The 17167-nt window shown below is 24.3% G+C and overlaps 2 protein-coding genes across 2 annotated transcripts; both read left to right on the top strand.

Moving 5' to 3' along the window:
• The first annotated feature begins 305 nt into the window (after positions 1–305).
• Positions 306–4936, top strand: LOC112602342 (actin, muscle-like). The gene is made up of 4 exons (XM_025350371.1): positions 306–413; positions 966–1111; positions 3808–4294; positions 4374–4936. The coding sequence occupies exons 2-4, from the start codon at positions 989–991 to the stop codon at positions 4889–4891; spliced, it is 1128 nt and encodes a 375-aa protein (XP_025206156.1). The 5' UTR covers positions 306–413; positions 966–988; the 3' UTR covers positions 4892–4936.
• Positions 4937–9562: 4626 nt separating this feature from the next.
• On the top strand, positions 9563–16820 carry LOC112602344 (alpha-tocopherol transfer protein-like). Its single transcript, XM_025350373.1, has 8 exons — positions 9563–9580; positions 11319–11517; positions 12462–12624; positions 12733–12794; positions 15669–15862; positions 16225–16341; positions 16413–16506; positions 16573–16820. Exons 2-8 carry the CDS (start codon positions 11379–11381, stop codon positions 16743–16745), a joined length of 942 nt encoding a protein of 313 aa, XP_025206158.1. The 5' UTR covers positions 9563–9580; positions 11319–11378; the 3' UTR covers positions 16746–16820.
• Positions 16821–17167: the final 347 nt, after the last annotated feature.

Raw genomic sequence — 17167 nt, 5'->3', positions numbered from 1 at the left:
TATAGATATTTTAATGTTATTTAATGAAGATATTAACTCTATCGATTGTTGTTATTTTAAAGATTATCAATTGTTATATATAGGTATAATTCATACCTAATAATATTCAACACTAAACTTGGTAAATGATAAGATATTTGTTGAGTTTATAACTCTACATTTTAATTATAGACTGGAAGACAATTTTATATTTACTATGCCAAAATATTAAAATTAGTTATTATCACCCACCACTTCCAAAGTCGCTGCTGGTATAACTATATAAGTTATTAGTGTTATTACTTATCATATTATATTTTTGGATCGGGCCCGTTTATAAAACTGTACCAACCGTCAGTACGTTTATAGTAAATTCACATCATCAACCAGAGCAGACCGCAGAGCAGTATTTTAGATTTTTTCGTCGTAGATCAGTGAGTATAAAATACATTTTTTTTTTTTTTATTATTATTATTATACTAGTAGGTAAATACACGAAATTGGAATTAGAATAGTCATAAAGCTATAAACGTTATTTTGTGATCACTGATCCAACAATAAGCAAAAAATTAAAACGATATAATTACATTATACAATCATGTATTTCAAATAGAATAAATGTTGAATGTTCTTTATTTTGAAAATAAAACAAAATGTATGGATGATATTTCGTTCTTTCGGTTTTAATGTCAAATATTTTTATTTCCCGTAGTTTTTTACTCTCCAAGGCCCGACTCTTGATTTCCATACAATCTAAAAATTTTGATGTGTGTGTTTTCACTACGATATAAAGAGTGACCTAATCGCTTTAAGAATCATCGTGACAATTTTTAATGGGCTGTTTAATTTACTTATATTACACATTAATAAATATGACTTATAACAATTACTGAAATTTTTTCTATTCAGCGTGATGTATCCTTGTTAACAATATTTATCGGTTTCTAATTGTGATCGTAAGTTCATCATTTAATATGTTTTTTTAGATTCAAAAATCCAAATCAGCAAAATGGATGACGATGTTGCGCCTTTGGTTGTCGACAACGGCTCTGGTATGTGCAAGGCTGGTTTCGCCGGCGATGACGCACCCCGTGCTGTCTTCCCGTCCATTGTAGGCAGACCACGTCATCAAGTTAGTATATATATCCATTCAATGACGATATTATTCCGAGAACTTATTAAAATTCATGAAAAAAAATAAACATTCCCATTTTTATCTTTATTTTCAACATAATATTTGATATTACAAAAAGTAATGACCACTAGGTATCTACCATAAAGCACCCACAAGTACGTAACTATAAAATATGATGTAAATTTGTTACAAATCTGTTGAACAAAGATAAATTAAACTTAAACACGGGCCTTATATGGGAACCAATGGAAATTTTTATTAATTCTATTTTATACATATCATAAAATTATTTAAATCTTAAACAAATTAAACCCACTAGAACAGGTCTAATAATTAATCTACCCTTAAAATTGAAAAGGGTAAAAAAAATTAATTGTTTTATAGTTTTTAAACAGTTTTTTAATAAATAAATAGATATATAATATAATAATATATTAATATACAAATTCATTTTTTAAGAGTTGGTGAACTGCTTCCTTCTCAAGCCATTTGTGTGAACTTTCTACCATGTAAAAATTTACTCATTGTTTCGGTTTACAGACTTTAAATATCTATTAAAAAAAACAATTAATACACTTTTTATGCAGTTAATAAGTTGAAACACAGATTTTGACGTCAAACACATATTAAAATATGATTCTTATAATGATTATATTACCGGAAAAATGACATTGACTAGTCAATATAAGAATATTGCCATGATTTAGTGAGGAATTAACACCAATGACTAGTTATTATTAACAACTACCTAATAAGTTTTTCGATAGGTTATTATCGAAAAAAAGTTGTTTCATCATGTTAATTTTTCATTAATAATGAAATATCGTACATAAATTGTACGTGCCTTTTTATAAATGATTTAAAATTTAAATTATTATAAGACATAACTCATCGCTAATTTAATATTAAAAAAAAAAGGTAAGAAAGTAGGTACTGCTCTGCAGTGCATCAGGTGTCTAATAGGTCACTATTATTAGTACACTAAATTTGAATTTAATAATATATTATTGTATTCGAAAAATGATTTTGAGTGGAACGGTCTATCAGCCTCTATCACCAAGTGATAAGTATTTTTTATGTAACTATTCAAGTGATTTATTTTATTTTTAGATATTTAAAAATATCTATTCTATATTCAATGCTTTTAGTATAATCTTTTTTTAAAAAAATATTGCATTTATGATTATTTGTATATTAAATATATTATTTTTTATTATTATATTTATACAACACAAACTTTAATTACATCTTTCTATAAATTTGCAAAACAATAAAAATAAATTCATAGTACATACTTATAAATAGATAATATTTTAAAATAAATCAAAAAATTTAATATTTATAGTAAAATTAATGATAATATAAAATACACAAAAGTGTAAGATTCCATGAATAATGTTTTTAAATTATAATAAAATAATTAATTTATCGTTATTTATCATCTAAATAAGTAATTTCGTTCAAATTGAAACTTAAAAAGTCTATAAAAATAATGCTTTACGCATTTTTTAAACTACAAAGTAGCTTACAATTTTTTGCAATTTTAAAAAATGTCGTCAAAGTTCTAACTTAAAATGCATTTAAAATTTTTTATCTAGGTATGTAGATATGAGAATAACTTTTGTCGTATTTATACTGGTATCTTGTTTTCAATTTTCAAAACTTTTTACTCGGTGAATAATTTTTAATCGATAGTTCAAAAATAACTAAAAAAAATAGTAATTTTTTTAACACCTGCTTTTGAAATATTAATATGTTATTTTTATTAAAAAAATTATTTTTAGAATTTTTAACTTAATCAATAATTATTAAGGCATATGTTTATGTAGCTAACTCAAAGTCTCATGTTATTGAATACATTAATACGTTTTGAATGAATATAAATTTGATATGTAAAATATACTGAAACAAGCATTTTTATAACAAATCACTCGACAACAATTATTAAAATGCCTACATATTATATTATTATGTAAAACAAAAACTTGTCATTATTTTTATTTACATGTGATTTATGAAAATATATTTATTGCATGTAATTGGTTATAAAAATAAGGACATGGATTAAATGCGAAAATTCTGTTTTTAATTACAAGCAATAAAAATTTATATCATAAATTTTGATTTATCATACTGTACATTCGATAATCAGACCAATAAAAACGTATGGATTTACAATATTGCGTAATATAATATTATGGACATTTAAAAATAACTTAAATATATTAAAAATTGTTAAACCTTTCAAGTTATTTTTAATAATGATAACTAACAATGAAATAAAAACTATTTCTAAATCATCATGTCCGGTAACTACAGCTGTATAACCTACTATCTATTTATCTGTAGTCGTTATTTCCATAATCTATTATTTTTTTTTATTATCTGATTCCTGTTCACGGGTAGATACTATGCGAATACACTAACACAATTTATTTCGCTAGGTACCTTATGCCTTATGGTAAATCACTTATGCCATACCAAACAAAATTTAATGGTAGGCACAATTTAGTGGAAAATCATGTATTCTATTCTTTCTATACTTTCCATTCTTCCTCATTTTTAAAAACAGATAACTATCGTATTAGGTGTCTGAAAATATTTGATTTGAAAAATAGTTGTTATTTATATTTATTTGATTTTTTCCTGTATATTTTGATTCCTTATCATTGGATTTATGTTTGTTATTATAGGGTGTTATGGTCGGTATGGGACAAAAGGATAGCTACGTAGGAGATGAAGCCCAAAGCAAACGTGGTATCCTTACTTTGAAATATCCCATTGAACACGGAATCATCACCAACTGGGATGATATGGAGAAAATATGGCATCATACTTTCTACAATGAACTTCGTGTTGCCCCAGAAGAACATCCAACACTGTTGACCGAAGCCCCATTGAATCCAAAGGCTAACCGTGAAAAGATGACCCAAATTATGTTTGAAACTTTCAACACTCCTGCTATGTATGTTGCCATCCAAGCTGTATTATCTTTATACGCTTCTGGCCGTACCACTGGTATTGTTTTGGACTCAGGTGACGGTGTCTCCCACACTGTTCCCATCTATGAAGGTTATGCATTACCTCACGCTATTCTTCGTTTGGACTTAGCTGGTCGTGACTTGACCGACTACTTAATGAAAATCTTGACCGAGAGAGGTTACAGCTTCACCACTACTGGTATGTATCTAGTCACTGTTCATATCTACGAGAGTTAAGCTAGTCTAACTTATCTCTAAAATAATTTTCACGATTACAGCTGAGCGTGAAATCGTCCGTGACATCAAAGAAAAATTATGTTATGTCGCTCTGGACTTCGAACAGGAAATGGCCACAGCCGCCGCTTCTACTTCCTTAGAGAAATCCTATGAATTACCTGACGGACAAGTCATAACCGTCGGTAACGAACGTTTCCGTTGCCCAGAATCCTTGTTTCAACCATCATTTTTGGGAATGGAATCTTGCGGTATCCACGAAACTGTATATAACTCCATCATGAAATGTGACGTTGACATCAGAAAGGACTTATACGCTAACACTGTACTTTCTGGAGGTACAACTATGTACCCAGGAATTGCTGACAGAATGCAAAAGGAAATTACCGCATTGGCTCCTAGCACAATCAAGATTAAGATTATTGCCCCACCAGAACGTAAATACTCCGTATGGATCGGTGGTTCCATCTTAGCTTCTCTATCTACCTTCCAACAAATGTGGATCTCTAAACAAGAATACGATGAATCCGGTCCAGGAATTGTTCACCGTAAATGTTTTTAAGTCACTCTAAGCATTACAAAAATTAAAATTTTATTTTAAATATTATATTATTATACTAAAAAACAAGGCGTTTTCTTTTTTTTTTGAATCATTTTACTTAAAGAAAAAATACAGTTTGGTATTTTTGAATAAAAAAAAATGTAAATCAAGTTAATTTTTTCTTTAAAAGTATAGTGTTGTTGAAATTTTTTATTTCAATTAACCATCATAGAGTATAGACGCAGATTGTTCAGGGAAACTAGGGAGATATCTCTCCAAACTAGTGAAAACAATAAGATCATGGGCAAAAACATAATTTTACTAAAGCTTGATCTTGTCATATAGTTTTTTAAATTATTGATTATTAATTCCTAAATTTGTTTAGGTATAAATACTATGCATTTATACGTAAATTATACCTTTTGCAAATAATTGAAAGTATTTCGAACATTTATATAAATAAATGATAATTAGATTTAAATTTCGAACAAGATTAAATTGAGATATTAAGATATATTTATTAAACATAAAATAACATTATTTATTAATTAGGTAATATTATTATAATTTTTTTTTTTTTTTATAAAATCATGATTTTATCTGTGTCTGCCATGTTGCATACATTTTCTCTAACAAATATTATTTTTTACAAATAATTATTACTAATAGATGAAAGATATTACTTTTAAACTATGATTGATTAAAAATTAAAAAAATTGTGCTAAAATCTCTATTGTAGGTATTTTCAGCGATTTCTATTAAAATGTCAGCATCACAATAGAGTTTGATTCAGATGAATACAAACTATTAGGTAATATATTTTTGTAATTATTAATTATTTCAAGAAAATTGAAAATTAAATTAGCTAATATAACTTAATAATATTTTAATAATTTTAAGTTTTTTTTTTTAAATTAGTACTGTTTAAATGTTTAAAACATTTTTAAAAATAATATTGTTTTTTCACGAAGAACCTTATTAACGTGTTACAAGAATTTGAGCATTTGGGTTATACTTACATTCATCTATGTACTATATATAATATGTATATACGAATATTTCTTTGATTGTCCTCTTTAGACTCAAAAGCTACTGAATCATTTTCGATAAAATTCTTAAAAATAGATTCCCGAGTCTTGGAGGGTATTTAGAATGCTATCAGGTAGCTCATAAATCTTTTTTGTTTATTTAAATGGTTTCTATAATTAATTATAAATTAAATTACCATTTTATTATTATAATTAGAATAAATGGCGATCAAAAATTGTATATGGTATACATATACATATATATTTTATGTTTACACATAACAATATATTAGGTAAAAAAAAAATCTTAAAATAAATGCTTATGAATACAATAATTAAAATTATAATTAGGTACAAGGAAACAATCAGTAAAGAATTCTAAATAAATAATAAAAACTATGTGGTTATATAAATCTGTTTGAATAAACATAATTTTAAAAACTTTATTTATTATTTTGGGCTATAGTATTTTGTTTACTCTTGACAGTGACATTCGGTGGGTCCAGTAATGTGGTGTACTTACTGGGATTAGGACGAACACGTAGTAAGTGATCATTTTAGTTTTGTACAATTAAAGTGCGTACTGTATACATACTACACATGCATCGGTAGGTACTACAATGAGTAAAAGACAATCGTCTTAATTTGAACTTTTAATATAATTTACAATTACAACTACCGTCTACCAATATAACTCTATATTATTTGTATAACAGCTACTATCTACAAGTAGTTCTTGGATATTTATATACGATTTCTGACCTCTGAAAACTAACAAATGACAGTCCATGTGTCTAACCTAGTTAGATATAAATTAGGTTTATACAAATATATTTCTTACTAAGTACTAGTTGCTCAAAGTTTTTAAAATTGATATTTCTGGACCTTAGTAATAATTCTATCTAAGTATACCCAGCTAAATAAACAATATATTAATTATATACAATTGAATGATGTTAACATTTAATTATTTTTAAAACGTAAATTAAGTTTACTTATAATATTGTAATACATTTAAAAAAAATATAATGTATTATCGAGATAATAATGTGAAATATGCTGTAGGTTAAATGCGTTACCAAGTACCTATATTATCAATATAAGTTATGAAATTTATGGGTATTCATTGAAGCTCCTGGCGTATTGAATAAATATTAACTAGCTACTATATATATTATACCAAGATAGAATAGTAGTGTGTTAGAGTGTTAGGTACCTATATAACAATGAAAATTTCAAAACTATAGTCTAAAAATGTCTAATAAATGTATTGTTATTTTAACTCAATTCAATATTTATTATTTTCATAATCATTTCTTACTTATTGTAGACTATAGTACTTATATATACGTATAATATGCATTTCGTTATTAAAATTTGTATAGCTACCAACCACGTAATAAAAGTATATTAAATTGAACGGTTGCAGAAGTACCTATACGCCAATAAAATGGATTGCATAATACACATCTTCTTAACAATATTATAATACAGTTCTACTCGGTTCTATTTTTTCCTTTCATTTCAGTACACTCAATCACTGTCAAACTAAACCAACTATAAACAAGCGAATACGTATTCTATAGAGTGTAGATGACCACTATAATATAACATGTTGCATAGTTACATGTATATTGTATAGATATTACTTATTAGTTATATATTATTGTTATGTATATATATATCTGTAATAATTGCAATAGGTGTTTCGTATAGTATTATAAATAATAACGCGTTACACTGTCTACGTGTAATTATCGTCCATCGATCATAATTCATTAATATTTACGTATCGTTTCAGTTACTACGTACCAACAATGAATAATGATTAAAAATTTATTTAAATTATATAATGACTAATGAGTAATGACACTAATGATAATTTAACAACTTAAAGAAAAAGGCAATAAAATGCTTTAAACTGTTATTTATAAACATTTATAAAAATGCTAATAAATAAAAAAAGATTTTATATAACTGATAGAGGTGTACAGTTCTCGGTGTAGAAAATTATAAACATAAATCTATATTTTAAAAATCTTCAAGAAAATGTTTTTTTTTTTAATTTTTTTTTTTAGAATTTAGGAAAATGTTAATGATTATGATTTATGCACGTTTAATTTTAGTTAATTTTTAGAATTTAGTATTGCTTTATGCTTATAAATGTAATATCTACTCAATGAATAGTTAATAATCCAATGTATATCAATATCTCGTAGAATAGCGATGCAGAACTTAATATACTAAAATTATACATTATTATTGTTTAGAATATGTAATTCTCGTACCTATGTATATTAATAAACGTATGATTATACCATTTATACCATATTTGTTGATCTCTGGAACAAGAATACCTATGGCAATATTTCACTAAAAAAAATATCGAAATTTCCTTGATTGATATGTTAGAAACTTATACATATTTACTAAATTTTAAAAATAGAATATTTTAATGTTATATGTTTTTGATAAATAATTGTCTAACGAAGTCACAACAGTACATTATAAATAATTCAATATTAGATATAATTATGAATAAATTAAAGCCCTATAAGTTTGTAACTTCTTTAGGTACCTATTTTATTTTAAAAGTTCTAACTTTCTAATGTCGTGCTCAGGTTACTCAAAATTGAATGCTTTTGTTTTTAATTAATGTCTTCTGCTTACTTATAACAATTTTTCATTGATTTTTATTTAAATATTTTTTTATCACACAAGACTATAACTATTTAATTTTAAATTCTTCACTATTTTAATCATATAAAAATACTAATTAATAAAAAGGAATCTGCGATAACAGTAAAATGATACAATTGTCATATTGATGAAAGAAATAATTGTCCGAGAAGTTGGTAGTCTTGGATAATAGAATATATCTATAAATTCTTATAAAATACTAATATAACTTATGTATAACTATTAATTAGGTATCTTCATTTGTTGTAAGTTGAGTTATAAATTAATTTAATTAATAAAATGTAATATACATTAAGTCTTAATGATTAAGAAATCAGTGCTATTGTGGCGTATGTATAAGGTTTGTTAAAAGAATTTGAATTTTATAGATTTTTTTCAGAAAACCTTTATTAGATTTTAAAGGGATTAATTTTACAATGATTTATTTTTCATGTGTGCAGTGTATACGATAAGTATTCAATAAAATGTTTCGATTTTCAACTTTGAAGATGGTTTTGAATAGCAAATTAGATTTAGATTGTATATTTTAGAGAGGTAAAAATTAAAAATATTAAAACTTTTTTTATAATCGGGAAACACAAATAAAAAATGGAAACTTTTACACTGATCACTAGATCACACTTTGATCCACTTATTACCTAATGTACAGCAGAGTGATATCTACTTGTATATCTTTTTTTAATATTATTTTAACTATGTGTTTTCATCGTATATCTGATCAGTAAATATATTGTATTGTACTTACTATATACAGTTGTTCTGTATTACATATAATTTATAATTTATATTATCGATAATTATTTAACAAATTTAGAATCATTTAAAATATTTGTTGTAATTAATAGTGGGGAGTATGATCTGATTGGGGGATACATTTACAATAGGTAGCTACAGTAGGTATATATTAAGACAATTTGAATCTTATAATACCTCAAAAGTAGTGTAGACATTCACTAAGTTAGATGTGGATTCGTAGTGCATAGTAAGTAAAATATACTATTCACATTACCATACTACAATTGTTTAGGTATGAGAAAAAATATAAAATCTTTTCAACTTTTCAATAGTAGCTATAAATAAAATAGGTATTAAGGTAGTAATAATTATGTAGTATTAATACATAATAATTTTATATGAAATTAAATATTAGTGTAGATAAAATGTGATATAATAATTAATAAGCAATAGCAAACTCTTCTTTAAATTTTTAACTGTCATTTGTATCATTTTTAATTAAGTACATCTTTCTGTGTTATTATTACTTTTTTTTATTTGCCTAACGTTAATTATATTCACTGAAATAAAAATTATAATATTTTTTTATATATAATAAAGATAAATCTTTAGATACTATATATAGATTTACACTTAATAATTAGTTATATAATACTAATATATTCTTTTAAAGTATTCAAATATACATATAGTTCTAAACAATGTTTTCAGTGTTTTTATAATATAATCAAATATCTATTTTGAATTTTTCATATTTCTATTTTTATCAGATATACTACTAATAGTAAAATATGAAAAAAAAAACCGAAATACTTTTATTTGTTAGATAATATAATATATATCTATTAGAAACAAACTTATTATATTAGTTTTATTATAAGTTATATGAATTACATTATTTTCTAAAATAATTAGTTATTTAGAATTGAGCTCTGAGCGTTGGTTTGTAATAATTTTTTTATAACACCTTATAACTTAATGCTAAATAAGAGGAATAAAATTCTATCTTCATAACAATATTTTTCAGTATTATTTCTTATCAAAACGCGGTAAAATTCATCTAATATATAATAAAAAAAAAACCGTTTTAACTACACGTAATTTTAGTTAGTTTGAAGTTGAAATTCAAGATATTTTTAATTTTTAGTGAATATTGTGTTATTAATCTAAATTGTCAAGTAGAATTTAAAAATAATATTTTTTGAATTTTTAAAAATCAATTTTATTTTCTAATAAACAAAATTAACTGGCTTGGAACATGTACTAAATAAATATTTCAGCAGACATCTGGTGGTTTTTAAGTTATTAAAGTGTTTTTAATTTAATCATGATCGGACAACGTTTCATAAAGATATATAAATTTTTTTTTAAAATAGCTAAAAAAATTCTTAAATAAAAGCAAAATAAAAAAAAAATTCTTAAATTATTTTTTAATCAGTATAAATATAAATAAAAATCAGTAAAAATTATTTTTCGTATTTATTTTTCAAAAATAATTGTAGAATTTCAAATTACTTTCCAAAAATAATTTAATGCAATCTGTGGTTAAAAATATGGGTGTTCTAAGTTAGTTTAGAACAAGAAATTTTTAATCCTTTTTATGTTCAATTTATTCCTTGAAAGTATCAAAACTAGGAGATTTTTTGCAAAATTGAATTATCATAAATTAATTTGTTAGAGTCAAAATCATTCCAAGTCACCCAACTTGATGGTAATTTAAATATTTTTTAAAGGTATTCTTTAATAGATTGATTAACTGTTAATTATTTATATTTATATTCATATAAACATATGGTTATATCTTATGTATCCCCTAAACCTAAATTAAAATTCTGAATTTATATGCATTAAAAAAAAATGTTAATCAACATTTTACAATTAATAATTTTTATTAATTCGATTCCGTTTTGTAAACTATTTATTTAAAATGTTAACAAAATATATATATAAGTATATGTTTTAAAATTTATTTTATTTACTTTTAGCTTTCTTTCAATAGCATTTGCAATATATTATTTATTCTGAGATCTGAGTATTAATTTAAAATGGAACAGAATTTAAACATCCAAACACTGAAAATAGCAAAAGAAGAACTCAGGGAAGATGAAGAAACACGGATTAATGCTTTAAGTCAAATGCGGTTATGGTTGAAGCAAAATAAAAAAATTATCCATTCTCGTAGTGGTAAATATTATTTTAATATTTCATTAAGTATTAAAATTATCCTTTTATTGAGTTATTTAAAAATATTTTATAGTTATTAAAATTAAATTATATAGTTATATATGTTTTATATAGCTGGTTATACTTTGAATATAATTATAGTAAATTAAAGAAAATTTTAAAAAATGTATCGTTTTAGGTAGGTATTTTATATCTACACCTGTTTAAATATTTAGATCATAGTAAATTATATTATAGAATTTATACAAGGTGATTTGTCCCACATAGTGTAGTCAGCGCTTTCAATACTTATAGTCAGTATACTCAGTACACTTCAGTAAATTTTTTTTTTAATTTTTCGTGTATGAAAATAAAATCACATACACATTTGTTAGTGAAATTACTACAATCGAAGTTTTATTTTTCAATTAGCATTTAATATTTTTAATTTCATAATGTGAAGAATATTTATATGAAAATATCGACGTGCACTGTCAACTTCAAATAATGAAGCAACAATTTTATTAATTTTAATAATAATAAACATAAACATTTTGTCTTTTTTTTTTTAACAAAAACCCTGTTTAAAGTTAGAAAAAATTAAAAATATGGTAAGTTACAAGAACTCAGTCAAATTTTTGATTGAGGTTGTATTTGTTTTTTAATATAAACTGTTTGTTTAAGGAAATTTATATTTTTATGAGTTACTTACATAAAAGTTTAAAAAAAAATATTCTGTTTAAAATTTTGAAATCAAAAATAGGTTGCATTTAAGAAATTAAAAAAATCAAGAAACAATATAAAACTATAGACTTGCGAGTTACTTAAATTTAAATAATTTAAAAAAATAAATAGTTTTATTACTTACTAAAAATATTGTTCAAAATAGTAATATGTTTATTAGATGATAATAATATAAAACTATGAAATTAATTATATGTTTTTTTTTTTTTTGGCTTTAATAGATGACAGCTTTTTGTTGAGATTTCTTCGAGCCAAAAAATTTAGTTTGCCGTTAGCTCAAGAAGCTTTGGAACGATACTTATTATTGCGACAAACGTTTGGTCGTCAACTCTTTAATGAACTTGATATCACTTGTCCACGACTAGAAAAACTTTTGGAACTTGGGTAATTGAATAATTATTGTATCTATTAAATTTCTGAAATCGAATTGTACAAGAAATTAATATTTATAGTGTACCTATACAGTGATACCTATAATATATTTTGTTACAGGTATATATTCGTAGTTCCTAAGCGTGATAAAAATGGACGTAGGATTATCATTACAAGACCAGGTAAAATTTTTTACTATCATTTAGAAATGTAATAGTCTTATATTATACAATAATAAGTTATAGAAAATATGATAACTAGTTCATTTATGATGCTATTTAAAATAGAATAATGATTTTTTTAATGAATTCAGTATTGCCCTAATTAATTTATACTTCATTAATTAAAAATACACATTTTTAATTCTTTATTCCTAAATTTTTTTATTATTATTCAAAATTAGATAATTACATAAGACCATAAGGGTTACTCGATACATTTTTTATTTGATTTTTACATTTCTTATCGGATTTTTAACAAAGTTCAATATATTCAATTATTTTGCTGTGCTTATTTTATTGAGCCATATAAATAAGATTTTGATGTTAAGTGTTAGACTATTATATTTGAAGTGTCCAAGTCTAAGCATCATAATTCATAATTTGTTAGGTAGTGATATTTTTATGAATTTCTTGCAGTGGTATTTAGCGGTTTGTTTAATGTAGCTTATACTATTACATAATATTAATATACATAATAATATGTTAGTGATCTTCAGCCAGCGTGTCAAAGCTTAATTTTGGATCGAGCGATTTTCAAAATTGGGTAGTGATAAATTTTAAATATTAAAATATATATATATATATATATGTACTAAATTCTGTTTCATAATTTGTATGAAGCAAATTTAATTAATACAATAATAATATTTGTTAAATCATGAGCGTCCCCAGACATTTTTCTAAAGGGGGGAGGGAGCAAAATTAATTTAAAAATAAATGAAGATATTTTTTGTACATTTTATTTAAGATTATTATGTAAATTTTTTTCTGTTGTAGTCCTTATATTTTTTCATTATTAATCTGTTGAAAAATTTTCCTTACACCTTTCTACTGAGTTTTTTATGTACCTGCATAAATTTACGCAGTTAATAAAAAAATATAAATTTAAATTGATATTTGTATTTTATTTGTATAATTTAATAAATCTTCATTGACATTATTTATTTATTTAATATCATATTATCATAGGTATTTGTATTTTTTAAACAACAAATTTGAATTATATTATTCATAAATTATGTAGGTATGTTAAACATTATTCTTCAATAGGTAAATTTAAAATGTTTAAGTCGAATTAAGGAACCATGACAATTTTACAAGCTATAACATACTCGTCCTGATAACCAATTTTTCAGCTCACTGAAAAGAACATTTTTCATAAATTAATAATATCCAATATGTATTTTAAAAAAATTACAAAAATATTTTGGACGTAGTCTTCTCCCTTCCTACAAGTCACCGCATAGAGTTATGTCTATGCAGACAGTATAGATAAATAGTTCAATTCATCTACCTTTAAAATTGCGAATTACAGATCACATTTGTACGACTCCACTGAAACAGGACTTCTTTAACTTTAAATACAGATAGGTACTGATTCACTGAATTGGTATAACTATAATTTTATTATTATTATACTATTATGGTTATATAAGTAGATATATTAATATTATACATTAATTTTAAGTTATAAGTTTGCAACACGCAAAGTATATTACCTATATTATAATATATATAATACCTACGATTTAAAATAAACTATTAGTTAACCTTTACTCAATACGACTATACCGAATACATGCCATTCGAATCAAACCACAAATTACCAGTGGCTATCTGTCGGAGCCCAACATCAGGTTTATCCATGTTATATTATTAGAGGACTGTAGTAGGTACCTACCTACTTCGTGGCATTAAAAAATTAAAACTGCAAGAACTTTATTCTTTTTAATCAAATTAAGGCTTAAAAAGTTTTTTTTAGGTACCTAAAGTATGTAATTGTTTTTAAGAAATTTGAAAATAGTACAACTAACTATAATATTATTATTGTAATGTTTTATTAGTTTTTATTATTACATTTTTTCTAGCATCATCATAATTAATAATTTCATTTTTATATTTAAGGGACCTTAATCTCCTGATTTCTATAGGCTCTAGGTGGTTATACTACTTTACTGAAAAACGCTATTTAAATATATGATAAATCATAAATGGATACCTAAGTGATTATTTTGTTGTAAATAAATTAGGTATAAATAGGTATGCGACTGAAATGACAAGGCCATAATAGTTACATACCTACCTAAATTGTTGCTATTGTTTTTTTTTGCACTTTCTTTGCATCACTATACATTATACAATGGCCTTGGATATTAATTGACTTATAATATGTGCAAAGACAAAGTTTGGATTTTAAATATACCTACACGGGGGTTCCAGGTCAAGTAAATATATATTATATATGCGTGATTGTTTGAGTCCTTCCACAAGTTCTTAATACTTATAATAAATAATAACTATAAATTAAATTTCAACTTAATTAACAGCCTAATAAATATTTTGCAGTTAGAAACTTAACAAATACAATATACGATAGTTCAACAGTTAATATTAAGTATTAAATAGATTTACATTTTACATACCTACCCAATTAACATAAAAATATTACTTCTGTACTCTGTAGATAAGTACATAACTATACATTCTTTATACTATATAGTTATGTGTAATGGTCAATAGACAGGGCCGTCTCTAGCTTTTTCAGCGCCCTATGCAAGAATTATTTGAGTACACTTCACTCTTTTTATTCTAATTTTAACGCGCCTCGCGTGCTTCTGTTTCGTCGCATACGTCGATCGTATCTAAAGTCGGCCCTGCCAATAGGTACATATATACAGTTTTTAAACTATTCAAAAAATATATTCAGAATAGGTATATATTCAAATATACTTAGAATAGGATTCATATACTTTAAAAGACTTAATACTTCCTGAAATGGACTTCCAATGCACTGTATATAACGGATTTAGTTATCAATACTTAAAATATTTTAAGGAGTTTTCAATCCGTCAATATGGACTAATGCAGAAATGTGTAGAATGCATGGTGTTACATATGAAACACTGATGGAAGACCAAGAAAACCAAATTCGTGGGTTTGTACACTACACAGACGCTGCGGGTATGAGCTTACAACAACTTACATTATTTACACCAAGAGAGGCTGTCAGAATTGTTAAAAACGGAGAGGTACTTGAATTTTTTTTTTATAAAATACAACATTTTTAAATTGAAATTATATAATTTATTTTGTACATAAATTACATAATATAGATATATAAATAAGATATACACTTTTATACCTAATGTCACATTTTTGGCAATTTTAAAATATTGATAAAATATAATGATTTGTCTTAAACTGTTAATCTGTACTTTTTATCTTCTCCGTATTGCTTTAACAAGATTATTATCTTCTTGTATACTATAGATTTTTTTTTTTTTTTTGAGCTGTAATATTGCTAACTAAAAGCTATACCTAAAATAATAATAATAGTAATAAAAATTGTTATTTTATAAAAATAAATATTTCTTTTATCAATTATTTTTAGCGAACACTTCCAATGCGACACAAAGAAATATATGGAGTAAATGTACCATTGAGTTTAAAATTTGCATTAGATTTTGGAATGACCTTGATATCTGAAAAAATTAGAAGTCGTGTAAAAGTAACAAACAAATAATTAATATAACATCAAATAATAATTACTATGTATAACTCTTGATAATCATTCCCCAGATATTTAGTTCAATAGAGGAAAGCCACACATTTGTAGATAAATCATTATTGCCTAAAGAATATGGTGGAGAAATGGAAATGTCAACAATGATAGGTAAGTTAATTTTTTAAACACATAACTTTGTAATCAACGTTTTATTTATTTAAATAATTATGATAGATTTATGGAAACAAGAATTGTTAGAAAAACGAGAACAAATACTCAAAAATGAAAAAATGTCTGTAAGAGAGGAAATGTTTAGCGAGGGTGCAAGACAAGGGCGAGTATCAGCGTTGACAAACCACAATCACCATCACATGGTTGGCAGTTTTCGTCAACTAACTGTAGATTAGTTTTCATAATTTTGAACATCATTATATAATTTGAACTTATATTTTATGCAAAATTTTAACATTAAAATGTTATATCTTAATGCAAAATCTCTGAAAACAAAAAAATGTTCATAGATTATTCAATGTAATAAAAAATACATTAAATTTGAAATCTACGGATACAAAAGAAAAATTTTTAATCATTAAATTAATGACATATTTAACTTAGGAATTCAATTTAACCATATATTTAATATTGTCGTATTCAATAAAATAAACAATAGTAAATACCAAATTTAACAATTATTATGAATTCTAAGAAAATAAAAAAAAAATGAAACATACAATAAAAATATATTTCTTGAGAAAAATATTTTTTTTCAGCAATTATTAAATTTTTCTCTTAAAATAAAATAACAAACATTTTATGATACAAACATACC

Source organism: Melanaphis sacchari, unplaced genomic scaffold, assembly GCF_002803265.2.
Source record: "Melanaphis sacchari strain LSU unplaced genomic scaffold, SCAv2.0 Contig86_pilon_pilon, whole genome shotgun sequence".
Taxonomy (NCBI): domain Eukaryota; kingdom Metazoa; phylum Arthropoda; class Insecta; order Hemiptera; family Aphididae; genus Melanaphis; species Melanaphis sacchari.
Note: the sequence above shows the minus strand (reverse complement) of the source record. Positions and strands in the feature narration are given on the sequence as shown.

Coding starts and splice junctions, on each gene's coding strand:
- LOC112602344 (XM_025350373.1), top strand. CDS start 11,379: ATGGAACAGAATTTAAACATCCAAACACTGAAAATAGCAAAAGAAGAA. Junction 12,625..12,732: donor GAAAAACTTTTGGAACTTGG/GTAATTGAATAA, acceptor ATTTTGTTACAG/GTATATATTCGTAGTTCCTA. Junction 12,795..15,668: donor GATTATCATTACAAGACCAG/GTAAAATTTTTT, acceptor AAATATTTTAAG/GAGTTTTCAATCCGTCAATA.
- LOC112602342 (XM_025350371.1), top strand. CDS start 989: ATGGATGACGATGTTGCGCCTTTGGTTGTCGACAACGGCTCTGGTATG. Junction 1,112..3,807: donor TAGGCAGACCACGTCATCAA/GTTAGTATATAT, acceptor TTGTTATTATAG/GGTGTTATGGTCGGTATGGG. Junction 4,295..4,373: donor TTACAGCTTCACCACTACTG/GTATGTATCTAG, acceptor TCACGATTACAG/CTGAGCGTGAAATCGTCCGT.